General features: G+C 45.0%; 1 protein-coding gene across 1 annotated transcript; it reads right to left on the bottom strand.

The window, feature by feature from the left end:
* Nucleotides 1-5,919: 5,919 nt before the first annotated feature.
* Nucleotides 5,920-15,234, bottom strand: LOC135185832 (uncharacterized). The gene is made up of 6 exons (XM_064162953.1): nt 15,165-15,234; nt 14,226-14,379; nt 13,883-14,043; nt 12,242-12,445; nt 11,964-12,145; nt 5,920-11,710 (listed from the first exon to the last, which is right to left on the bottom strand). Exons 1-6 carry the CDS (start codon nt 15,223-15,225, stop codon nt 6,152-6,154), a joined length of 6,321 nt encoding a protein of 2,106 aa, XP_064019023.1. The 5' UTR covers nt 15,226-15,234; the 3' UTR covers nt 5,920-6,151.
* Nucleotides 15,235-27,677: the final 12,443 nt, after the last annotated feature.

The following is a 27,677-nucleotide window of genomic DNA, read 5'->3' as shown; positions in this document are numbered from 1 at the left end:
TCTCGGCAGGCAGTTTCAGGTGACTGCTCTTGGAAATCGCCCTCCCTCCGTCTTGTGAGTGAACAAATGGCACCGTGAAAGGACACTCGATACAGGATAACTGAGTCACCCACAGACTTTTACGGAATAAAGGGCCGTAAAACCCAGTTTCCCATTTATTGACCCAGCACCACCAGCTGGGTCAATATTTATTACAATATTACCATATTACAAATCGTTATTGGAAATGTTGCTTTCTAGCATGCGTGGGTTTGTCTCAGCTTTCAAAGTTTCAGTAACAGGCATTCAAAGTATTGTCACGAGATAAAAATTGAAACTCTCACATATTCTTTACACTTCATGAAACTCAGCCCCATATGGGGACAAAAAAAAAAAAAGGATCAAAAAGCAGCTTGGTATTTTGAGATAAAAGTGCAAATAATGGCAACTTGAAGTTCCAAACTAGTGGCACTTGTGTCATACACACCAAGGCACTGCAAGTTTACAAAATGGATGTTTCTTCGCTGTACCAGAGCTGCAAGCAGCAGTGGCAGCATGCATGAGATAATGGCATAGTCTTCCTTCTTTGAACAGATGTGGAAAGGCTCCTGATTTCTGTTTATGGTGGCAGTGATTTAGGTGCTTTCCTTTAAAGCAGAAACATCACAGCCACACACTGCACATCTAAGGTCATGAAGCGCTCCCTTTTCTATCTGAACCTAGGACTTCCATCCTCACCACAAGCAATTTCCAGGTGTTTCCAAATCCGTCAGAAAGTAGGATACGCAAAAGTTTTCCAAGTGTATCTTCTCTTTTGCTTTCGTGTGCCAGCAGCAATGAACGGCACAGTGCTCTCTCTTTTTTTTCTCATGTAATGCCAAAGGGAGCTTTCTTGCTCTGTTTTTAGGGAGGAAAAACAAAATCTAAACATTTCACTTTGCCTCTTTGGAAAGAGGAGGATATGTCCTCTCCCACTTCGTGCTTTACTTAGGGTTTTTTGTCTCCACAGTGCACTGCAAATAATTTTATTCTTGTTGCCTTTGCTCATTGTGCAATAAGTGTATTTGCTACTTCTTTGAAACATCAGGATGAACATCTGGTTTTGGTGCTCACTGGTCTGCCAAGCTGGGAAGCTTTGAATGTTTTGCCAAACTGTTCACCCAGCCCTGAATTTATAACTAATATCAGGAAAATCACTAGGGGGAAATGCAAGCAACTGCGGACTGTGTAACAGCCAAGGTCAATTCTTAAAAGGATAATTTTTACTGCATTCATTTTTTATCAATGTTGTTCACAGACAGCTGCCTCTGCTTCACAGCAACAAATTCCTTTCAATGAGCTGCTTTGAAAGTATGAGGCCCAAATAGTTTCGTAACAAATGTACATCAGTGAAGTGATTTGGGGAAATAAATAGGGATTTTGGAAGGGAGTCATCAGCAAGTGATAAACATGAAAGGAAACAAGTTGCTGCAATGCTTTAAGAAACCAAATAGAGGGTTTCAGAGCCTCAGAAGAGCCAGGTAAAAATAGGGAAAAGTAGCCCATGAAAACAGGCAGAATCGCAGCAAAGAAACAGTGCAATATGTTAGAAGAAGTTTGCTTTACCTTAAATTTAACTAGGTGCTGGAGGAGGTTACTTAAGGGTGCTGTAGAACTGCCATTGCTGGGATTTTTCAAGAATCAGGCTAAACAAGTATTGGCCAAGAACAGTTTCAGGAGAACGTGTCCTGCATGGGTTTGTTTCTTTGATTTTCTTCACTATGGTAAACAGAAGGGGGGAAACTGCTGGAACAGATCTCTCCTACCTACCCACGCACTGCCCAGAGCTTTTACTCAGAGCTTTTCTAGTTGCTTTCCTTGTTAGCTCCGTCAGTCTCCTGCCTTGTTTTTGCTTTCCTCTGACGTTTCCGATTCCAGCCAGCATTTTCAGTATTTACTTTCCATCTGGCACGTCTGCTCCATGTCAGTTACCTCCAACTTGAGGCATCAGATTAAGCGCTGCCAAGCCTTCAGCGGCAAATAAACATGTGTGAATTAAAACCAGAAAATGAGCCTTAGGGTGAAAAGTAAATAAATAGCCGGAAACTGAGCTATCCTCTGGCAGCTGCAGAGCTGCCAGGCGCCGGTTAGCAGAGAGAGCAGCGCCCCCTGCTACCCACGCCCCGCCAGGGGTCCCAACCCGGGCTGCCGCTGGGCTGTCGAAGCCGGAGCGCTACGGGAGGTCGGAGGGCACCTGACAAGGACGCCCTCTGCTGGGAGCACATTGGAACTGTCACCGGCGGGGGAGCCCGGCCGGCCAGGGTTAGAGAACAGAAGAGAAGAGAAAGGGACAGGGAAAGGGAGAAGAGGAAGAAGAAAAGCGAACGGGAAGGGAGAAGAGGAAGGGAAGAGGAGAAGGAGAAGGTGAGTTGATTTTTAACCAAGCCAGCCTTCACAGTGAGCACTCATGAGGGCTGCTGAACTGATAAATGGTCAACTTGATAAATAGAGCAGAAGGAGTTTGAAACCATGCTGAGTCTATAACCAGAGTAAGGACCATCTGTTCGGATTTACTATGCTAGTATTAACAGCATATAATGGATGAAAAACAACATCACACTCATTCAGAAATGTCAACAGGAATTACCAAAGCTCTTCCTGCCATGGTGGCTTTAACTGCAGCGTTCAGCAGCTCTGGAGTTTCCCAAGATTTTAATTACTTCTGTGTATCTGAGGAGATCAAGCCTCAAGCTGTAAAACCCCTCTGCATCTCACCCTGAGACTACTGACTGCTGCCCCAAATATCTGGATCTGTGGGTTCAGTGCCCATGTCACAAATCCCAAATGTCTTGCTGCTGCCCATGTGAAAAACACATGACTTCTGCAGTGTCTCCTTCCCACCAGAGAGTGCCCAGGGAATTGCTGCATATTCATTTCTAGCCTAAACAGCAGCCAGTGAGGAGCTTGCAGCAAGTCACAAATCCTTCCTGAAGGCCATCACCTTCTGTTTGAAGACCTCTGACAGACCTACCCATCAGGAAAACAGCTCTCATTGTGTGTATATTCTTCCTGTGTGGCTACCACCTAGATCATAATATTTTTATATTAAATCCTTCCAACATTATTTCCACCACATTAATTTCCAGAAACTGTCAGTTCCACCAGCTGTTGGCTTCACTATTTAAAAAGCAGACTCAGCAGTTATTTTTCTCCTCTCTTCATATATGGAATGAAAGTTACATTATGTCAATAAGAAACATTTGCATTCTTGGGATGTTAAGGGTGTGGCAATAAATTGCATTAATGACAAGAAATTATAGTCCTGCACAGGAGCTTCTTCTTCATATTCTGACTGGTGAAAAGAAACTCACCCACCTGGATGAAATCTTCCTGGATCACGTAGTCACATTTTAAAGTGCCTCTCAGTCGAAAAGAACCCAGGGGAATCAGTTTGGATGGAGACATCAACTTCACAGCACCAACAGTTACTCAGATTCCACCCTCCTTCACTTCCTCTGTCAAATTGGCTCCACAAGTCTCACATGTGATGTCTCCTCAAAGTGTCTTTTATAATGCAAATATAGAGCATATTCCACCTCATAAGGAGAAATAACACATCTCAGTAGTCTTTCTGGAGTTGTACATACTCTTCTCGATCTCTGAAGATCCCTTTCACCTGTTGCTTCAGATGCTGCCACTCACTCCGTGTTGGCCCTACACAATCCTCCAATTCCTCTGTTCCTTTTGTATCACACTCAAGCAAATTGCCTCCTTCTGCCTCAGGTGCCTCGAAGACATTTGCTTTTCTGAGGCTTGCATTACCTCGAGTGAAGCACATTTCCTTTCACAGCTGCAGCCCCTGAGGCCACTAGTTCTCACCCAGTACATGAAACTCCTGTGCCAGCTGCAGAGCTTGGAGTGCCAGCCATGCATAAGGACATCTTTTTAAGGGTGATTTCTGTATACTTAGGTCACTATCTATGTACCATATCATTTGTCCTAAATCAGCAAATGCAGCTTGCAGGGAGTTGGCAACAGTCCTTGCTTGAAGAGAAAGGTATGATAGCTCCAGATGGCACATGTGCTTTGAACAGTTTCTGAGCCATACCAGCTCCATTTTCCTGGAACAGCTCGACTGGGGTCACCTGCAACAGCAAGCTGTATGTTGAAATCCACAGTCTCTGCCACATTTTGTGTGCCAGAATGCAATGTGTCACACGAAATGTGTCTCCAAATGATGTGATGGGAGATTACCAGCCTTAAAGACTTTCACAGGACAGCTTTGCATAATTCCTCCCACCTCCCGGGCATGGCAGCAAGTATTTGCTGTCTATCATCTGAATATGGTATGAGTTGGAAATGTTTCCACTAAAGTCTTGTCTACACTGTCCATCCCACTCACCAGCAACACCAGGGCCAATGATCCTGGAAGGCCTCTGGTTTCTGCTAAGATGTATTCATGTGCTGATTCCAGCTGCTTTTAGGACAGTCTTCCAAGTTCATCCTGTCCAGGTAGATATATGTCCACAGACGCTGTGAACAGGATACAGCTCTTCAGGAGAGCAGTTGTGAGTTTGTGTCTGTCTAATTACATTAGTTCAGATCATGAGAAGCTGAGATTGGCAGCAGTGGAAGTGGCACTTGCCACCTGCTGAGAGGAGTGTGAGTCTTGTGTGGCTCCTCAGGGGTGTCTGTGAGGCCTGCTGGAAACCCCATGGCTGCGTGCGCGAAGGGCAGCCAGCAGGTAACAAGAGAGGTGGGCAGGAGCTGGGCACCACCAGCTGCCCACACAGTCCCTTTCAATGGCAGGAAGCCATGGGTGGCCTTGCAAGAGAGGCAGGCAGGAGCTGGGCAGCAGCATCTGTCCCTGTGGCCATTTGAATAGCGGGAGCCAGGCATGGGCAGCCCAGCCTGCAGGACACACTGGCCTTTAGGTAGCAAAGAGGGTTTATGAGAGAAATGGTGAGACTCTATATGGGGCAATGCTTTTAAACCAAAAGAGAGTAGGTTTAGATTGGATATAAGAAAGAAATTCTTTGCTCTGTGGATAGCAAGACACTTGAACAAGTTGTTCAGAGAAGCAGTGAGTGTCCTATCTCTGGAAGAGTTAAAGGCCAGACTGGACAGGGCTTTGAGGATTCTGATCTACTGCAAGACATTCCTGTCCATGGCAAGGTGGGTGGAACTTGATGATCTAGCCCCTCCAACCAAAAGCATTATATGATTTTCCCTAAACATCCTTAGAGGTTTCATCCACTCTGGAGAGTGAAGATGCAAAAACATAACTACTTTTTTAATTAAATCAACTCTGTGGTGAGTAAAGGTCAAAGGAAGAACAAAAATTTCACTAAGGAAGGGCAAATATCTTACAGTTTCTGTAGCATACCCTTGTTGCTATGTTTCATTCCTCCAGTGATGTCAATGGTGAGTCTTCAGGAAAATGTACTCTATATAATTTAGTGAGAAGATCTGGAATTATCTCCTTTATGCATAATTTGCTGAGAAGGTTTAACATTACATCTAGCTTATGGTACATTAGCACATCCTATCAGAACAGATTCATCTAAAATGTTGACTTCTGATAGATCAAAGGCATTTATAGGCTCTTCTGTGCAATGCAAAGTACTGTTGCCACCACAGTATAGTCAAAAATTATTTGGTCTGAGCTGAAGGAATGAATTTAGCAGTAACTCTATTTCAAGAGGTAGATAAAACTGTAATATTTTAATTAAGTTCAAGTATAATATAAAGTCATAAGGAATGACTGCATGCATGGATGATAGTCCCCTGCTGATTTCTTTACATATGCATTCATCATTGAGAGCTACAATCAGATCATTTTATTCAAGATTTTAATATGGCTTTAAAAAATGCAGTGTGCACTGAACAGACAAATCTGCCAAAAGGAAAGGGGGGGTGTGGGGGTGTGTGTGTATTCATCGACCTACTTCCAGTTAAAAATACTGACAAATGAAAGGCACAAAATAGTGAAAGTAACAAGTCAAACAAATGACTGAAATGTATACAGCCAGCACAGTGACAGAAGAACCTCAAGTGGTTTTCTCTGGGTCAGTGCAGTAAAGTACCTTCAGCATCACAGAATGCTCTACTTGGTCTGCAGTGGCATGTTCTGAGATACTGCAAAGGGTCCAGGTGACTTCAGAGTTACACAGTTCCTGAATGAAGAAGCCTCCTACAGACGACTCTCGTTTTCTGCACTTTCAACTGCATCATTGTTTTTCTTAACTCCTCCACTTTCATTGTTTTTCTCTTCTAAAACTACTACTAAACTTGACAGAGTTGTGTGAGGATCAAGGAGTTTCAGCAGTGGTATGTCCACCTTCCTCTCCTGGAAGACACGGTTCTGAATTGTCATAGCTAGCATGGAGTCAGTGCCCAAAGATGACAGTGTTGTATTCATGGTTAGCTCATCTGCATTCGAGCCTGTGATGTCACTCACCACTAAGGTGATGTAGTCCTCAGGTTTGATTAAAGCAGTGTCCCGGTCCTGAGTTTGCTCAGGGCTTTCAAGCTTGTCACTGAATTCTTCTAACAGAAGTGACATGAAGCGACTTTTGACAGAAGCAATCTGAGAGAAAACGTGATGAAACAAAGCTTGGAAGTTAAATTTGACAACAGCTTGCTGTGGGTTATTCACAACTAAGCTCTCCCGGAGGTACTCGTGGATTTCGTGCACTTGCAGAATGTCTATGCCCTTGGATTCCAGGATGTTCTGAATGTGGCTTTGATTGAGCAGTATGCCAAGGTTCAAAGCACCCCAGTTAATGGATTGGCCTGAGAGCCCACAGTTCCTCCTGTACAGGCAGAAGACGTCCAAGAAAGAGTTTGCAGCTGCATAGTTTGTCTGGGTGGAGTTGCCCAGAAAGGAAGTAACAGAGGAGTAGCACACAAAGTAGTCAAGCTGCTGGCCTCTGGTAGCCAAATGAAGATTTAGAGTCCCTGCTACTTTTGGGTTCAACACTTCTTGAAAGTCAGCCAAGGTCAGGACTTCAAGACGGCCATCATGTAAAGCTACAGCACTCTGAAATACACCTTTAATTGGGCTCCCTGCAAAGATGTTCACAATGGACTGGAAAGCTTTCTCCACTTCACTGGTGGAAGAAACATCACACTGCACAAACACTACTTTGCTCCCTTTATACTGCTGTCTCAAAGCATTCAGCTCCTCTTGCTTCTCATTACTTGGAATTTTCCTGGAGAGTATTGCAATGCATCCTCCTCCATGCTCAGCTATGAATTTCACTGTTTCAAAGCCAAGTCCAGTGAGGCCTCCAACTACCACGTAAATAGCATTGTGCTTGAACAGCCTCTTTGGGGGCTCATAGACTGGTATGTCTGAAGACACAGTGATGTCCTTCTGCCTTCTCAGAACAGCAAGGGGGACAGATTTGCAGGTAAAATAGGACATCACAGAGTTTACCATTTCAAAGCTCTCTGTCTGCTGAAAAACAGAACCTGATAGATGTCTAAAGTGTTTCATGTCCAGAGAACTGATCCATGCATGAGCAGTCTTTTGCAGGTTCTTTAAAGGTGCTTTCTGGAAAATGCTGCTAAGTGTAAGGATATGAAAGGTGACATTTTCATGATCAATTCCACTGACATTCTGGAAGCAATCAGACTGTTGATTGCCACACACTATCACCACATCTTTAAGTAGGCGCATGTGAGCCAGATCCTGCTGAGACAGCCTGTTTGCTGGTGGAAGAACAATAAGGGCACTGCATAAATTAATGTTATGCAACTTATCAGGATTGGGCTCTGCAAGCACTGGTCTCCAACCCTTCTCTTTTGCTGCTGCACACAGAATTTGGCACAAAACTGATGATGTCTCTGTACAAATAATACCTAATGTTCTGCCGTGCTTCCCCTTAGGTAACCTCTGGTGAAAGATCTCCCATGCAATGATAAAGTAAGACATGCAAGGGACACTCTGGAAGCGTGGGAATTTCTTTACGTTGAAGCAAACTGTTCCTGGAACCCGAAGTCTGGACGAGGCAGCAGCAGGGTAACATGAAACCACTTGATCTCCCACTTTAACCTTCTTCACATCGGTGCCTGTTGCTGTTACTGTGCCACTGAAATCCAGCACTAACAGCCCATGTTTGTCTACCGCCTGCGAGTTCCAGTACAGTGTACTACCAAAGTTCCGGCTAGAGACACTGATGGGGAAATAATCTTCTGAGTGGAGACATATTTTATCCACTTGGATTTCAACACTCTGCTTGTCAAGTGGAGGAGCAGTGCTGAGGGACAATTCACCAGACAAGTCTTTTGCTGTGTATGGATCAGAAGTGTACAAAGTGAAAGTTTCAGACTTCTGGGGAGATTTTATGGGCTGGTTGCAATCTGCATCGACAAAAGGGGTGCGTCTGATTTCAGCCACATAAATTCTACCATGGCTGATGCAAATTTCAGGGTAGTCCACACCATCGTATTTGGCAAGGACGTCTGCTAGCACTGAGATGTCCAGGGAGCTGGTGGAGCTGAGGTCAATCATCTGAAATGCAATTTCTGGAACTTCAACAACACAAGTTCTGGTCATGCCATACAAGGCAAACCCACAGTTCAGGTGGTCTACAGATCTCTCTGTGGTTCTGTAGGTGATCACTCGGACTGCGCAGCGCGACGCTTTCTCCCGTAGTGCCACGACCACTTGGCGATAGGCTTCACAACACTTTGCCATTTGGGCTACCACTTGGCTTGGGAAATTCTCATTTAACTTTTGAATTCCCCACAGGAACAGAATTTCTTCATAATCCTCAACCTCTGCTCTCATTTTATTCTGTGCATTGCCTTCCAGCTGGGCTTCCCAGTCTTCATACAGAAGATACCTTGAACCGGGATGCAAATACTTTTTCAACTGCTCAGCTATCCCAAGCTTGTCGGCAAGCACCAGCACCCTGGGCAAAGCCCCAAGACGTCCAACGGTCTGCAAAAGAGAGATCTCCTTCCACTTGTTTTCAAACATGAACTCATTGTCTCTGGAAGATGCTTGCTTCATGAACGTGATGGCAACGCGCTTCAGCTCAGCCAAAATGGACCCCTGCTTGTCCATAAAGCATCCACAGACCTCTAGGCTGTTCCCAAAGGATTTGCTTGTCCTCATGTATAGCATCATCTCTTCCTCCAGCGGTCGCAGCACCACCAGGCTGCCTATCCCTGAAGGAAAGCCTGCTCTGGACTGCAGCGTCCTTGAGGTCAAGACGGCAGTCATCTGCAGAAAGCAGTCGAGCAGCACCGGGTGGATGCAGTAGTTGTACATCTCCCTGAGGGTCTCCTTGTTCACTGTGATGCTTGTTATGGCTTCCTTCAGTTCCTGGCAATAATGCACATCACTGAGCTGCCTGAATATGGAGCCGTACTGAAAGCCCACCTGAGACAGCGATTCATAAATCTCCTCTCTGCTAATCACTGACCTGCATCTTTGATAGACGTCTTGGAAGGAAATGCTGCTTTCTTCCACCACGGCTTCAGCACCCTTTGCAACTTGGCCTGAAGCATAAACTGCATTGGAGGAAGAGAGAATCTCAAAGGCTGTCACTGCCTTTTGTGGATTCAGCTTGATAGTCAAGACTTGGGAACCCTGTGTGAGAACACACGGCGCAGAAAAACTGATACTCATCTGGCAAGTACTCAGAGGCACTCTGGGACTTGAGCTGCTCAACACAGAGGCTAGAGCAAGCTCCACATAAAAAGCACCAGGGACTAAAGCCACACCATTGCTCTTGTGCTCATACAAGTACGACGTTGTGTCCTGGGAGACCAGGCAGCCAAACTCCATTGTGTTACTGCCTATGCCATAAATCAAAGGGTGGCTGGAGCTGACACCTCTTTGGCTTGCTTGCTGATGGATGTCCAGACAGGCCATGAGTTTTTTGCGATCAAACTGATACCGTGGAATGGCCACGGGGACACTCTGATAGCCATCATAGAAGTGCTGCCAGTTGGGATTGTATCCCAGTTCAAAGAGGTCTCCTACCAGGGTGAAGAGTGCCTGATGCTCTGTGCCTGTTTGCAAAGAGGAGAAAACCTTTGTGTCTTTCCCCAGAGTTTCCTTTATGTTTCGCTGCAGCACTCGGTGAGGACTTATTTCCACAAACACCACATTCTCCCTGTCTTTCGCTGCAGTTTTGATGGCCTGAGTGAAAGCAACAGGCTCACGAGTATGCTGGGCCCAGAACTTGCCCAGAGCAAAGTCATTTTCCGAAGCAGCCAGCCCTGTCAGCGTTGAAATCACTTCCGTTTCCCCCTTCTGTTTTCCTAAGGGCTCTAGGCTCTCTTCCAGCTCCCCAAGTATCGTGTCCATGCTGGGGCTGTGGTACGCAGCTGGGACATTTAACACATGAAGAAAGACCTTTCTCTGGCTGAAAGCTTGAGCTAAGTCTCTCTGGGCAGCATCAATGGAGTCTGAGTTCCCAGACAAGGTGCAGGAAAGGGGGCTGTTGTAAGCTGCAATGCACACCTTGCCCGAGTAGCGAGGCAGGCGTTCCGCAACCTCTTCCACAGGGATGTTGCCAACCACCAGCATTCTGCCTCCGACCGCCTTTGCCTGCAGCCGGCTCCGATGGTAAATCACTTTGACTGCATCTGCCAGCGAAAGGTACCCGGCAAAGTGTGCAGCAGCAACCTCCCCTACCGAGTGGCCAACGGCAGCCACTGGCTTAACGCCCCAGTGTTTCAGAAGGGAAGCTAAGGCAACCTGCAGGGTGAAAAGCAGGGGCTGGGCAAGTGCTGGGTTCAGCAGATCCTGCGGACTGTGACCTCCTGCAGGCAGGAGGCTGATGGGAGCCTGGTTCTGGAAAAGCCTTTCTATTTCCCTGCACTTGTCTCTGAAGAGTGGCTCTGAGCTCAGCAGGGCCTCGCTCAACTCGGGCAGCTTCACGCCATTGCCACAGAACACAAACACCAACTGTGGCTCCCCCTTCCACATGGTGAGCTCAGTGCTTGCTGCTGACACAACCTCTTGCTGCAAGTGTTGGAGAGAATTTGTGACAAAAGCTCTTCGGTACCTGTGGCTGGCGTGGCTTCTTCTGCAGGCAGACGTGTAGGCCAGGCTGGGGAGAGTGATGGAGCTTCTGGTGCTCAGCTGCTCAGCCATGTCAGCCATTGTCATCTGAAGGGACTTGCTTGATGCTGCTGACAGCAGAACTAATTCGAGGGGCCTCCTAAAGGCTGGCAGGGGCTCCAGCTGCTTTACCTGCCTGACCACAACGTGAGCGTTGGTTCCTCCAAATCCAAAGCAGTTGACTCCAGCTACTCTTCCATACTCACTGGATTCTTCCCAGGGCTCTACAGCTGTGGGAATGGTAAGGTTTAACTTATCTGTATCAATGCTGCTCGTTTCCTTTGAGTAATGCAAGGATGGAACAATCTTCCCATGATGCATCATCAGGAGTACTTTGATTAACCCTGCTGCTCCAGCAGCTGATTCGGTGTGGCCAATATTTCCTTTCACTGAGCCAATTTTCAGAATGGAAGCCTTTGAGGATCTCCTTTTGCAAATGACACTGCCCAGGCTTTCAGCTTCAGTAGGATCTCCAGCAGCAGTTCCTGTACCGTGTGCTTCAATATACTGCACAACTGAGGGATTGACACGGCTTTCGTAGATGCTGCGCAGCAGCTTCTCCTGCTCCACTTGAGAGGGTCTTGTGATGGGAGTTGTGGACCTGCCGTTCTGATTTACAGCGCTGATGTTTATCACACCCCAGATTTTGCTGTAGTCCTCCTTTGCCTGTTTCATAGAAAGGTAAAATTAATCATCACAGGATTTCTCTGCATACCAAAAAATAAAACTACAAAAACCAGAACAGACAAAAGGTGAAACTAACTTTTGAATCTGTGATTCTTTCCCCTTTAATAAATGCCTCATTAATCCTGAGCTTGATCTGGAAAATCTCTTCTGGAAGAGTAATTTTTAGAGCTGCAGGTACAAAACTCAGGTAAGCAATCCGCCTTATTTTAGGCTGCTCCTCAGGCTATCTTACCTTTTTCAGAGGTTTGAGGAAAATAACACCACAGCCTTCTCCCCTTCCATACCCATCTGCCTTCTTGGAGAACGGTTTGCTTATTCCTTCTGGAGAGATCATTTTTGCTTTACTGAGAGACACAAAGGTGCGGGGATCTATTATGCAGTTCACTCCACCACAGATTGCAGCCTCACAGTCTCCTGGAGGGAAACAGAAGCATGCTTATGTTGAGAACTGCAGGGTGAGAGACAGAAACCGCTGTCTTCCCCTGTCCAGCATCTCTGTGGCCCCCTTACCTGACTTAATTGCTCTCAAGGCGTAGTGCAGAGCAAAGAGAAAAGATGAACATGCAGTGTCGATCACCAGCGATGGGCCAGTCAGGTTAAAAGTGAAGGAGACTCTGTTAGCAGCAATGCTCATTGCTGCTCCTGTACCGTCGTAATGATTGATTTCACTCACTGCTCTGCTTGTTACAATTTCATAGTCTCGATTCATCAGGCCTGCAAAAATACCAAACATGTGTTAGCTTAACCCCAGTGAACAAAAGGGATGTACAACTCCACAGCTGAGATCATGGCTTGGTTTGCAGCTCTGTGGTGGCAATGCTCATCTGCAGAAACTTACCTTCAACACAAATCAAAGGCAAAACTCTCAGAAATTTCCTTGGACTCAGCTTACCCAAAACCACCCAACTCTAGAAATTCCCACAGCACCACGAGTAATTTGCCTTCCCCGGTGGCTTAGCTCATTGTGTGATGCTGTTAGGCACTGTGTGGCCTGCTTGGACCCCTGCATCTCTCTTTGAGGGTGGTTGTTTTGGTTTATCTGTTGGCATACATATTAAGAGGTTACAGTGAGGATAGCTGGGATATAAATGCACAGGGCATTAGCTCCAGTTCCTCAGATGTTCTAGGTTAAAGGTCGCAGCATAAGCTATGCAAAATGCTTCTTATTTTTCTTTGGTTCACTCACTGTGGTCCTCTGTGTAAGGCAGAAATAGAAAAAAAAGAACAAGGCCTGTGAGAGGAGTTGTGCCCTCTTTCTAAGAGCACATAGGCTTCATATAAAGTGGATCCCCAAGCCTGCAGCTGTCTGTGCAAAAGCAGTGCCTCTACTCAGGAAGCAAGGAATAGTTTCCTCTCTGAAAGAACAGCATGAAATGGAAATAGAAATGGAAATACACTAACCTAGAATAGGAATAGAATAGAATGAGAAAATAATTAGACTAGAATAGACTATACAGAATATACAGTTCAGTTGGAAGTGATCTACAATAATAATCATCTAGTCCAACCACCTGACCAACTCAGGGCTCACCATGCTATTAAAGGCATTGCCCAAATGCTTCTTACATGCTGACACACATGAAGCACCGAAGTAAATGCTTCCTGACATCAAGTCCTAACTTCTCCTGATGCAGCTTTGAGCCATTTCTATGCCTCCTGACACAGAGCACCAGGGATCAGCACCTTTCTCTCCACTTACCATCCAACCAATTCCTGCATCTAGGTCACTGGTGAACACATGGAGCAGAAGTGGGCCCAGAACTGAGCCCTGAGGAGCCACTGCTGATGACTGGTTACCAGCCACAGGTAGGTCCATTCACTACCACCCTTTGAGTCCAGCTCTTCACCCCGTGCATTCTGTACCTGGTCCTCTCACAGCTGCACTCGTCCAGAAGGATGCTGTGAGGCACAGGACCAGAAGCCTTACTAAAAAAGCTACCATCTTCACCCATTAGGCAGGTGACCTTCTTGGAGGAGGAGATCAGGCTGCTTTAAGTGTTTCCTGCTTCAACTTCAGTGCCTGAAGACACCAAGAAGAGCACCTAAAATAGCTATGTAAATTATATCACAAACTTCTAGAGCAGCCCAGCAATTCTTATTGAGATCCAACAATTACAAGTAGTGGTGTAGCACAGCAATTTTTCATCTTACCAATAAAAACACCTGTCTTGGTGCCACTGATAGCTTCTACAGGGACTCCTGCATCCTCCAGCGCTTTGTAGGTGCATTCTATCAGTAACTTCTGTTGCGGATCCATGCGTTCAGCTTCTGTATTATTAATCCCAAACAGGTGGTTGTCAAATGAGTTAAATCTGGAAGACACAGACCAGAACATGCTGCAATGCATGGGCAATATGCATCCACTTCAAGACTCAGAGGACACATGTTCTGCATGTTATGAAAACCAGAGCAGCAGCTGTGTTCAGGCCACAGCTGGACACGTTACACCAAGCACAAAACCAAACCCAGGGGCACGGCAGAGGAACAGACTCACTCATCCAGCAGAGCTGCTCGTGTGGTGCATATCTTTCCTGGCTTGTTGTCATCTGGGTCATACCAGTCCTTGGTATCAAACCTCTCTGCAGGGATTTCAACTGTGCAGTTTTTGCCCTCCTCCAGGACTTTCCAGAAATTGTCAATGCCATCTCCTGTGGTGCAAAGGTTTTAAAGTGGATTAAACTATCTGCTCCCCCTCCCCAGGCAGACTCAGAAATGCACGCCTGCTTACTGGGAACTCTCATCAATCACAGAATCATAGAATGGTTTAGGTTGGAAGGGACCTTAAAGATTATCTAGTCACAACACCCCACAACAGGAAGGGACACCTCCCACTAGAGCAGGTCGCTCAAGGCCTCATCTAACCTAGCCTTGAACACCTCCAGGGAGGGAGCAGCCACAACATCCCTGGGCAACCTGTGCCAGTGTCTCACCACGCTCACTGTAAAGAACTTCTTCTTAACATCTAGTTTGAATTTCCTCTCTGCCAGTTTAAACCCATTACTGCTCATCCTGTCATTACAAGTCTGTGTAAATAATCCCTCCCCAGCCCTCTTGTAGGCCCCCTTCAGATACCCTAAGGCTACTACAAGGTCTTCTTGAAGCCTCTTCTCCAGTCTCAGTTGCTCAATTAGAATCACCAACAAATGGACATTCTTTGAGGATAGGAAAATGGAAGGACATGACTGATCTCTTCACTGCTTGTGTTTACCCCCACAAAATCTTTAAGGCTTAATCCATCATCTCACTGCATCTACTACACACAGCCATCTTGTCCCTAATGACCATATGGGTGTGATGAGCACAGTACCACTCTTCAGAGAGCCTCACTGGCAGCAAAAGGTCATCTCCAGACACTACTTTTTAAAAGACAGTGAATGGCTGGGATTTTTCAGTGTTCCTCCAGCAGCCTGCTTTCCTTTGACCTAAAACTCACCTCCAGGAAAGTTGCATCCTATTCCAACAACAGCAATTTCATCTCCAGCCTCAATATCCATCTGTCAAGCTGCACAACAGAGGCATAAGTATCAGCTAGATCAAAGAGTTATGCATTTGTCATTGAATAAATATTAGTTTAAAAGCTGAACTTCCCACAAACACACAGAGTTGATCACAGCTTGATTGATCTTGAATGATCTGTTTCTGGCCATGACAAGCAATGGCACTCCCAACAGGTGATCAGAGCTGTGCAGGAATTTTCTTGTTCCCCTACTTTTACAAGAACATCCCTGGCTCACTCCCTGGACTCCTCAATCATAGACATTTCCTCTTTACTGTTAACTTCTGCTGGTACTGCCAGCAGCTGATCAGCTCTTGAACCTCTCCCTAGATCAGTCCTGCTTCACTTCTGCTAACAGTAGTGAGCTGTCAGCACTGGCCAAGGCTCACTTTCAACTCTGCCATCTCTATCCTATTCACAACTCAGAGCTCCCAGACACTCTGCATATGATCAGTTAAAATGAGACCACACAAACAGCCAGCAGTCAATCAGGTAGCTGAAGGAACAAAGGCTGCTTCCTCCACACCCTGGAAATGTGCCTGTGTGCTAGTTTGAAGCTAGCTAGAATGTTTTGGTGAGAAGAACTAGAACATAGGCTGTGAAAGGAAAACAGTGGTGATGTCTACTCCCCTCAGAGTCTTGCTGAAGAAGAAATGAAAACATTGGATAACACTCTCATTTTTCATGCACTCTGTCTTGGGCTTCTGACTGAACTGCATCCCCCTAACCTCACCTTCCATTTGGACTAACCCACCTTTGCTTCATAACCTCTTGGCTGAACCTCTATTCTTCTTTAGGACTGGGGTAAGGTTGAGAGGGGCAGGGGGAAGGTGCAGGGGTGGTTGAGAGCCCCTCCTGGGGACTCAGGTTTCTGGGAGGGGAGTTGTGTTTCTGTATTACTTTTTACCTTGCATATTTCTGTATATAATTGTATATACTGTAAATATCTGCTTATATATTGTGCTAGCTGTAAATAAATACCTTCATTTATATTCTCTGAGCTGACTGAGACTAGTCTGGGTAATTTCTAAAGTGTGGGGGGGCAGGGAACATCCAAACCATCACAGCCTGGAAAGGAAAATGTTATTCAGAGCTTAGCTTTGCCGCACTCCAGAGCTGCCTAGCTTTAGTCTAAATCAGTTTGCTCTGTCATCCCAGCTTAAGCCCCACCAGCTGTGATCAAAGACACCAAAAGCTACAAGACCTCCCGGACTTGATTCAATCCACAAAGAGAAAGAGGTTCATGTGTAAAGGGATTTGGGGGGACTCTTGGCAGTGCTGACAGATTCTTCTCTCAGTGGTACCACAGTAGGTCCCAAAGAGCTTTTGTCAGTTATTGACTGATGGCAGCAAAGGAGACATGAGCCTGATTCACAGCCCCACACATCATTCATAGTTACCATTTCTGGAAGCTTTGCTTTGAAATGTGAAAATAAAGCAACTGCTCACAAGCACACTTTGAAAAGTTGACTTCTCTGTTCCATTAACTAAGACAGGGAAAGCTAAAAGGCTACCTGGCAAAACCAAGAGGAACAGAATCTGGCTTTCTAGGAATAAAAGCTATTTTACCAATAATTCAGAGTCTAAAATGCTACCAAAATCATAGAATGGTTTAAGTTGGAAGTGACCTCAAAGATCACCCAGTTTCAACCTCTGTTTTTTCCAAACTGTCTGTTTTCTCCAGATCACATTTTAGTACCATTGCAAACCCAAAGCCACAATGCCCAACACAGATATTCTTATGACAAAGGCACTTTGAAGCATTGCTCCTAAGCTAGCACTTAAACAGCATGCCAGAGAAAACTAAGCACCTTCTGACTACACCATAAAATACATCTTTGGCATCTCCAGAGTTACCCAGTGAGCTATGTAAGTCTTACCTTATCCCAGCAGGGTGTACTGATGGGCTGGGTCTTTGGGAGCCACTTATATAGGATTCTGTGAGGTTTCATATTCACTGCAGTGCAATGAAGATGTTAACGCCTTCCACAGAAAAAAAGCAGTGAGTCACAGCACTAGTGACCCCGGCTAAAGTTCAAAACCACTTCCCTGAAGTAGTAAATTCCTGATAAAATCAGGTTTTGCACTAGGACAAGAATAAAAATCTCTGACTTATCAAACTGCTTACAGTTATCAAAACTATACATTGGAGACACTCTTGCCGTGAAATAGAATCATAGAATGGTTTGGCTTGGAAGAGACTGTAAAGCTAATTTAATTCCAACCCCACTGCCTTGGGCAGGATCACCTTCCACTACATCAGATTGCTCAAATCTCCATCCCACCTGGCTTTGAACACTTCTAGGGAGGAAGACTTTGTTGCATGGTTATAGGTGTAAAAGGAGCTGTACGGAGAACAAGGGCTCTCTCTACTGCATTCAAAAAGCTCTAAGAAATCACATTTGTACTGTCTTGAAGACCTGTGTCTGTCCCACATTCAAAAGCTTGTCTTTGAAGTTAAAATAAAGTTATAACATATTTTAGTTTACATATTCTATGGGCATATCCTTCCAAAATATCTGTTACATTCAGTGTTGACACAGCTGGTTTTAAAGTGCAAAACATCATAAACTTGACAATAATGACATCCTTTATACTGCACTTAGATAAAATAAAAGAGCTTCCTTCAAAGTTAGTTGATCATTTTCCCTTATTATAATGGCAATATACATACTGTGCAAAGTTCAAACAATTTATGATTTCTTTGAATAATTGTAGAAAAGGTTCAAAGTGTCAAGTGAGATGGCATTTCTAGATGCCTTATGTCATAAAAAGAAAAAAAAAATTAACCTAGTAGGAATCATAATTTCTTGGTGTGTTTTCAGGTCATGCAGGAAAATAGGTGACAAAGATTAGATTAGAGAATCCGTGAATTGGTTCCATAATTTAACCTCCGTCACATGAATTATTTGCTGTGTGACCTAAAGAAAGGCAAACAAAATAAAGAGGAAGAGTCAAAACCACCTCTTTGATCCTTCAAAATCACAAAGATCCCATTCATAGACTGTTATCACGTTGCTGAGGTTCTGCTCCACCTCAATATTTAGTCCTCCTTATTAAGGAAGAGAGAGCTGGTTTGTTGGTCTTCTGTTTATTGCATTTTTTCAGCCCATCCTATTCATGCTAACCGATGAGATGTCAAAGGAATTTGAAACAGTTCCTGGCAGTCTGGCTCTTCCTAAAACCTTGGGTTTCAGAACTTCATAGAATTATAGAATCAACCAGGTTGGAAGAGACCTCCAAGATCATCCAGTCCAACCTATCACCCAGCCCTATCCAGTCAACTAGACCATGGCACTAAGTGCCTCATCCAGTCTTTTCTTGAACACCTTCAGGGACGGTGCCTCCACCACCTCCTTGGGCAGCCCATTCCAATGAGAAATCACTTTCTCTGTGAAGAACTTCCTCCTAACATCCAGCCTTGTAGTCTTAAAATGAGCCAGAAGAATCTGGACAGCTTAACATTCACTTTACTCTCAGAACAGTCCTTTACAGACATTGTTTTTCTAAACAGACTTAACGGAAGCAGCAGGCAAGCACATGAATTGTAAGGGAGAAGTCTGCTTCAGATTTAAATACTAAATAAAGCACACACATATTGAAGCATTGCCCTAGAATTGCTCACCACCTCCAGACAGCAGTAGTAGATGGGAAGAGTGTCTAAGCACCTTTTACTGTTTTTGAAAGTCAGGTCAACAAACGCAGTGGAGAGTAGCAGAAGGTCGGCTGTTTCACCAGATCAGGTGGCCACTGCACTCCCACTCCAGATGGCAGCAATGAGCACTTGACAAAGGCAATTCCTATCCAAAAAAAATGGAAATCAAAAGAAAGGAGACCAGGATTACATTTGTGGTTTGCAATTAGTAATCTTAGAAGACTACTAAGCAGAGTGATTTCCCCAAACAGTAGTGCAGTAGATGATTAATGAAAATAAAGAAAAGGATGATGAAAGATGAAGGCACCAGAAGGCCAAAGTGGTATCAAGACAAACTTTGGTTCGTTCTCAAGAAGTGATATCCAATACAGCTATCACTAATGAGGAATCAAAGAGATCTTTTCTCAAGGACATGCAGCCTCTGTGTAACATGTTAGGATTCTAAGGAATGCACTCCCAAGATGACAAAAGTTCTCTACAAGTTTCAAGTAGGTTGTATGTAAAGCAGGTTGCACATTAACTGACATTTCTGCAAACATTTAGTTTTTTCCAAGATGTTTATCTACAGGTAGATAAAAATATAAACACAGAGATCCAAGCAACCAGACTTCACGCATTCACATGTGACTCAGAAGTAAAATATGATAGAGAGAGGCAGTCACTATTACTAAAGGCAAATGCCAGGAAAGCCTTGAGTGACGTGAAAAGGTGCCTGTTTCTCTTATTGCGCTGCTGGCACAGGAATTAAATGCTCAGAATGGCAATGATCAGGCTGGCTGTATGGTTTGTAGAAATACTCCATCTTAGAAAGTCTGAGAACAGCAATGTTCAGAGAGTGAGAGGAGAAAGAAACCTAAAAGAAACCTACAAGAAACCAACCGATGACGAAACAAATACAGGTCATGTTCAGGTGGGTGAGTTGCCTCCCTCTCAGACAGCACTCACGTCAGACCATTTTCTAGGAGGGCAGAAGACCTGAGTCCAACCTTGCAAATCAATTCTGAAAACAGCAGATAACTGTTCAGATAATGAAAGGAGGAAGAAGTGTAATAAATTCAAAGATAAGATTTCATGGTAAAAATAGTACTCACAGTATCATTGCCCAGGGCCATTTCTGCATTCCAAGGTGAGGTTCCACCCTCAAAACGTGGTACCTGGCAGAAATGTGTTCCTTGCAGCATCTTCTGAAAGGAGTCATCACTGGACTGCTTTCATCCATAGTGCACTGCCTCTGAGCAGTGGAAATGCTCTGCTGTGGAACAGTTTGTGAACCTGCCTATGGTGAAGGCACAGTGTTTAGAAACATAAAATAAAGTAACTGCTTATAGAGGTGATTAATAATTTCTGACAACAGTGGGGAAAAAAACTATGGGGAAAACTTCCTGTTGCTTGTGTAAATACAACACGTCAAGTGAAATGGCATATCACAGCATTTTATCTAGTGGAAGATTATTCCAAAAGGAGCAGGATCTTACACAAAGCCATCAGAAAATTTAAGGTCTCAGAAAACAGAAAGGGGGATTGTCATCCATGTGTACTATCAATCAGTCTTTGCAGAGTTGGGATAATGGAGACAGTAGTATCCCATTTATTTATGTATTATGCAAATGATGAACAGCAGTTGACACCATAAAATGGTTAATCATAGAATCAACCAGGTTGGAAGAGACCTCCAAGATCAGCCAGCCAAACCTAGCACCCAGCCCTAGTCAATCAATTAGACCATGGCACTAAGTGCCTCATCCAGTCTTTTCTTGAACACCTCCAGGGATGGAGACTCCACCACCTCCCTGGGCAGCCCATTCCAATGCCAATCACTCTCTCTGCCAACAACTTCCTCCTAACATCCAGCCTGTACCTCCCCCAGCACAACTTGAGCCTGTGTCCCCTTGTTCTGTTGCTGCTTGCCTGGCAGAAGAGACCAACCCCACCTGGCTACAGCCTCCCTTCAGGTAGTTATAGAGAGCAGTTAGGTTACCCCGAGCCTCATCTTCTCTAGGCTAAACACCCCCAGCTCCCTCAGCCTCTCCTCATAGGGCTGGGTTTCAGGCCCCTCACCAGCTTCATCCACCCTTCTCTGGACACCTTCCAGTACCTCAACATCTCTCTCTGATTGTCCTCTGATTCTCCCTGAGGGAAAAAGAATGAAAAAAAATCAAACAAGAGAATAAATATATACATATTCATTGAGGCTTGAAAAGGAGCAGTGGGCACAAGAGACCCAGGAAGACTTTGAGTTTGAAACCTAGGGATCTTCCTCAATTTAAGGAATACTCCAAAAGTTAAGTTTGTCCTGGTTTACCCTGGGATAGAATCATAGGCCAGCCATGGTCTGCAGCCCATTAACAGTTTTGAGTCAGCCAGAATACTGAAAAGGGTGCCGCAGGAGCTAATCTGCTCTGCCTAACAGATGTATACCATAGCATAAACATCATGCTTATTATAGATGGGGCTTCTGCTGCCTATCCCTTCTATTTCTGCAAGTGCTCACTCTTCATTCTGGCAGCACAGGCAGCTTTCCTGTTTATTGTGGCTGTTGTATAATTTTGAATATCTTATATTGGCATTAGTAGCAATATCTGTTTCATTAAATCTGTATTCATTTCACCCACGGATCTCCTCTCCTTTTCCTGACCTCCTTTCTGGGCTGAGGAGGGGTTATTTGGTGATAGAACTACAGTCTAGCTCCAGATACAAGCTAGATGTAGATACATTTCAAATGGAGCTTCAACTCAGAAAGACTTTCCAGTGCTTTCCTAATTATGGAAACTCAGTAAACTAAAATTCTCTACCAGTTTCTGGTATATTATAAGTAATGAAAGTTACCCAGGTGCTGACATTTCTCCACATGTTCTGGCTCCTCAAAAAAAAGTTTTAGTCTACAAGCAGATAAAAATCTGTAGGCATAGACAGAGTCATAGGAACTTCCATGTGTGCATTAGTAACAAAAAATATTAGTCTGATTCGCACACCCACAATAAACAGAAATAGAGCACTGATTGATCTGATGAGTAGCTAACTCCTCTAACATCCTGTTGGCACAGAAACACTGGCTCAGAAGGCCAATGATAACATTTGTTGTGTGGTTGTTAGAAACATTCCATCTGGAGGTATAAAACTACCTTCCAGTAAATGAAAGTGGGGGTGTGGTGTATGTGGAGAGTCATAAAAGGTCATCGCTTCTATGGATAACAACATAAGCACTTCCACTAGCCCCTGTGATATCCTTGCTATGTGTCTGAGCTCTGCTGAATCAAAGCTGAGTTTGTGCCCAGATCAGTATGCTGTGATACAGAAATATTCAAAATAGTAAGTTAGAGTTTAAAACAGAACTTTTAAAACTACCAAAAAAAAAAACCCCAAACAGACATGGGCTGATTAAAGCAAGAGTAAGACAGAGGCACTCTAGTTTTACTCTGTAGCCATTCTCCACGATGTGCACCTAAGGTTCATGAAGATCTCCAAGACCTCACTGACCATTTTATGAGGAAGTTTATAAAAATGTTTGTGTAATAAAAAGAAGGCTGTAAAGATAGCCTCTTTATTATTAAAACACAGATTAAGAGAGCAAACTCTTTATAGCTTACATGAATGTAAGCTGTGAAATGACTTCTGTGTCTTAAGGAAAGTGAAACTTCATGGATCTTTTAAAAGAAGCTACAAGTACTGAAGTTGATTAGGTTCTTCAGTAGCTTCACATTACATTGTATTCATAGCACTCCAGGGGTTTAAAGTATAATATAGAGTGGTCCTCACAGAAAACCTCATGATTCTGAAACCAGAGTGGAAATAGGAGTTTTTCCTTATGGAAATTTGCAAAGAAATAGTCCCAAAGCTAAAGTATAAAATCTAGCAGCTCATTTTGCCATTCTGGTATCCTGTGCAGGTAAGCTGAAATTCTGTTCATCACTATAATGTACAACAGAAACAGCTTATCAGCCAGACACTTAAAATACTTACACAACTTCATCCTCCCTAAAAATAATCATTCAAACAAACAAGCAAACACTAATTCCTGAAGAGCCTCACACTGAGATGGAGTCAGAACATGCCTAACGGGTATTCACAGGTTGCAGACAACATCTAAGGCAGCCCCTTCCTACATGACATTTAAGGTTACCACATTGGCAGCCACTCATTCTGCCAGCACTCAGTGGATGGCCATTTCACAGTCACTGCATCCTTCCACAGCAAGGAAGAGCAGAATTTCAACTTGAATAAACATCTGTTAGTTCCGGGTGCTGGTGCCAGAACTCTGAACAATTACCTGGGATTCTCTGGAACCATATATTCTATTCTAAACAGATAAGCCACCCTAGGTGAAACCAGGAATTTACCTCCCATCTGGCTGCCCTCATTATCAGACCACCTGCAGGCACTACAGAGGAAGGAATTGGGTAGGAGTCCTCCTGATGTCACTTCTTTAATTCCAGGGTTCAGTGCATTCTACACAATTGGCAAAGCACTTTATGTGTGTAATCTGGATATGGCAATGCCCTTCTGTCCTGGACTTCCAGAGAGAGGGGCAGAAACAAACCACCTGCACTCTGAATGAGAAGAGAATTTCAAGAGAAAGTCTAGTAAGATGCAGGCAGAAACTGATTATTCACTCAGAGAACTTCCATGAATGTAATTCATGTGCCAGTTAACAAACAATTAATTACAGATTCTGGTATCAAAGAAGATGGAAAGCAACCAACCAGCCCTTAGGAAAAACACACTTCCCTTCAGATGCCACCTCCTCCCCTGCTTTACAGTCCCCTCACCATATGCCATGCTCAGCCCCTTTGGGGAGCTGCTGGGTGGCCCAGGAGACTGAGGCCAGCATGGGCATGGTGGTTCCTTCACTGGCAGCAGCCCCTTTTGGGTTGCACCTCTTAGCTCCTGTTCAAGCAGCCCCTTGGCTCTGCCCAGGTGTGGTCTTCTCTCTCCTTGCCCCCCACTGCGCTCTTTTTTCCTACATTGCTCCTCCTGCTCTGGCCTTGCTTCTCCTTTTGCTTGGTGTTTACCATCCTCCACTTGAAGCCATTTTCACACAGGTGACACAGACTGCCCTTGAGGATGGGGTCAGTCAGCTGGGCCACTGGAGACAGCTGGAACTGGAGGTGACTGGCTGAGAGCAGCCCTGGGTCTCTCCTCACAGAGGCCATCCCTGCAGCCTTGCTACCAAAACCTTGACATTGATGATGGGGAAAAATCATGATGAAGGTAGTCAAACACTGAAAGAGGTCGCCAAGAGGCTCTAAAGTCCTCACTCCTGTAGGTACTCCAAACACAGCTAGAGCAAACTTGACCTAGCACCCACACCAAGCCCTTCTCTGAGCAGGGTGTGGATGAGATGAGATGAGATCCAGAGTGAATTTCCAACCCAAATTACTCTGTGATTCTACAGAACTGGTTGGAGCACTTCCAAACTCAGTAAATGCTTGGAAGATGCAGAAGTACAGATACAGACCAGAGCATGATTGTCTCAGCATTACTGGGGGCAGCCTACTCTTCCAAACAAATTATTCTCACAGTTTGTGAGCAAAAGCACAGCTAGAGGAGGACACAGATACTGTTCTAGGTAGAGGGAAACGGAGTCTGAGAAGAATGACTGAAAATGAACTTTCACAGAAGGCTTCAAAGCAGAAAGTCCACCAGCCAGACATATGCTGTTTCTTCATTTCAAATCCCACAGGCTAGAAACTGCATTTTTTTCTTCCTACCCCATTGTCTTTTCAGGTAGGAGCTAGTTTCATCCCTGGAGCCACTGTGACATTCAAGCCACGACCAAAGCCTTGTCTGCCTGTGTGTATCTTCCTGGGCTGTGCCTGAAGGAGATCTGTGGTGAATTCTCCTTGAATCTTGCAAGACACAGGTGTCTCCGTGCTGGTCAGTGGGCCATGCTATGAAAGAGAGAAGGTTCAGGTACCTCATTTTGAGGGTGGAACACTACTGTGGAATGTAGAAATAGCCCTGGGTGGTGACACTTTCAGTGCATTCTATATAAACAACGAAATCAAAACTTTGAGTTTATTACACTTCTTCCTCCTTTCACTATGAACGATTTTCTCCTGTTTTCAGAATTGATTTGCAGGGTCAAACTCAGGTCTCCTGCCTTCCTTGGAAATGGTCTGATGTGGAACAGGGAGACAACTCACCCACCTGAATGGGACCCACTTGTTTGGTTGGTTGTCAATTGGATTCTTACAGCTACTCTCAACTGGTGGGCTAAACATAGACAATGCTAGGTAAACATTTGGACTCAATGATCTCAAAGGTCTTCTCTAACCTAAACAATTCTGTGAATCTGACACTGCAGATGAGGCCATTGGGGATATTAGATGTTAATTGGTTGTATCTCTGGCTCCTGCCTGTTGAGAGGCAGGAATGGCAGTAGCTATCACTCTTAGCAGTCTTCCTGGCATGTCAAGTATATGTCTCGCTGCTTGTCACCAATTCAGTAGCACTGGGAAACACAAAGACATGCAGCATTGTGAATACTGAAGTATTTGGCAATGTATCCACAAAGTAATTCACTGGGACCTCCTTTTGAAATGTCTCAGGGTACTTCACAGCAAGGACACTAGCAGCACCTTGCATGCACAGGAAGAAATTGTGTCTCTGTTTTGCAGCAGTCCACGTGAGGTGCTTTCAACTTCTATCTGCCACACAGAAACCAATTTGATTATGATTTCCCTGATGAGAAAAATATTGCTCTCAACACTCATCATATGCCAGTTTAAGTATCAAAGTTCAAAGTCAGTTGTCTAACCAGGAAGTTTGATCTCTCTTATTTCCTATCTTTGGATATATTTGGACCCAAGTCCCATGGTTCTCCACGCATGCAGAGAGCCATCATAAGTTAGCGTCCATCCTCCAAATCCCTTCTACACCTAACAACCACCAACCATATTACAAAGGGAAGAGAAAAACAATTGCTTCCTTTGCAAAGGCTGGCAGCAAAAGGTGGCAATATCACCAGGTGTTTTCGTTTCTACCCTAACACTTACCCACCAGAAGGGACATGCATGCTCAGATTCCTCTTCATCTGAAGTAATCTTCAACCCAGAAAAAACTAAGGAGGGAGATTCTGCCTTCATCCACAAAGACAGGAAGAACATGACTTGCTGGAAGTCCTGCAGTCCAGATCCTGGCCCTACCCCAAGGAGTATTTCAGATTTTGTCCTATTAGAAGCTACCATAAAATGCCCAGGGAACAAGGACAAGAATCCAGACTCTTGGAGGCAAAACTGACACGAGCCTCTCGCCTGAGAACCACTTTGAAATGGCTGTTGGTAGAGCCACCTTCTCACACTGTTAACTCAGACTCCCAACTCTCAGAATGAAGTAACCTAAAGGCAGCAACCTGTGCCAAATGTACTGGGGACACTGACTGGGCAGCCTCTGCCACCAGGCCATTTCCTACCTCCTGATCATTACCAGAACTTGTCTCCAGCTCCTGAGGAGCCAGAAAAGAACTGGCAATGACAAGTGCCCAATTTTGCTTTTCTGTTTTGCTGAGCTTTAAAAAGTCAGTAATCTTTATGGCCATTTCTTGCAGGGAAAGCATTGTCCCTTCGTGTCTGCTGCAGTGGCAGTGGATCACCTACAATCTGATCCGCTCTTAGGTTACCCTAGAAGTCTTCTTGGTGCCTGGCTCTGGGAACAGAGGTGTCTGTAGTCTTTTCCCAGACACAGGCCTATTTTTCTCTGGAGTGGTAAGGGGGGGCCATCTTCTCCAGATAACAACTCTTTGACAAGAATTCATCAGGTGAATGCATGAAAGCACATAGTTTACTCCTTTTTTTCTGAAGATAGATTTCTCCTATGTGAAGAACTGATGTAAATGATGTCATGATATAAACTCATCTAAGGAAATTGAGAATATAGCATGTGAGAAACTACAAGCTTGGAGTCAGCTCTATTTAAAAAATTATATTTCAACAAGTTAGAAGCTTCAGGAAATAGCTTCTACATGCCTTGTAATTGCCACAGAGGAATTCAGAACTTAACTGTACTTGCCTCAGGACACCTGCACACCAGAAAGGGAATCAGCAGGATCCAGAGCCTGTGGCAAATGCTGGCCAAAGTGGGAGATGTGTAACTTGGAGCCTGACTAGATGTTTTACTCCCACACCATAAAACAAGAACAAGCCTGCATCCTTAGGTTGAGAGAGAAGAGACACCTACAGCTTCTCTTTGAAATAGTGGCAGGAATGGAGAAAGTTGCTTCTTTCCAAGAAGCTTCCCCCCTGACATACCCACTCTTCCCCACCTGACCCCACAGCAAGACTGTTCACCTCATTACCCACAGAGAAAACCATTTCAGTTTTGCGGGTTCACAGCGTTTTGGTAAACGAGGGGGCAGGCAAATACCTGAGCAAGAGGAATGGACGCAAGGAAGACACCTGACTGGCAGGAATACCCACCAGTGCAAGCAAGGGATGAAACAGCCACCCAGCAAAGTGTCACCCACAGCTGCAGAGTAAGGCGTAGCTTGGGACAGCCACAGCAGCAGACTGGGGCAGGACCCGCGGTGCCCAGGTGCTGAATGGGACAGAGTGCTTCACAACACCACCACCTCCACAGTTAGGAGGGCACTGCCGACGCGTCCGGCAGCCCTCGTCTGCACCTCGCCCCGAGGCAGCCGGCTTGCAGGGCCGCACAACGGGGCTCAGGCACCGCTCAGCCGACGAGCGCGGAAACGGCACCGCGGCGGAAAAATACCCCGCGGGGCCCAAACCGGCAGGGGGGGCCGGGGCGCGGCGGCTGAAGCGCTGTGTCCCCTCCTGCTTGTCCAGGGAATGCGG

The sequence above is a fragment of the Pogoniulus pusillus genome, chromosome 23 (genome assembly GCF_015220805.1).
Source record: "Pogoniulus pusillus isolate bPogPus1 chromosome 23, bPogPus1.pri, whole genome shotgun sequence".
Classification (NCBI taxonomy): domain Eukaryota; kingdom Metazoa; phylum Chordata; class Aves; order Piciformes; family Lybiidae; genus Pogoniulus; species Pogoniulus pusillus.
Note: the sequence above shows the minus strand (reverse complement) of the source record. Positions and strands in the feature narration are given on the sequence as shown.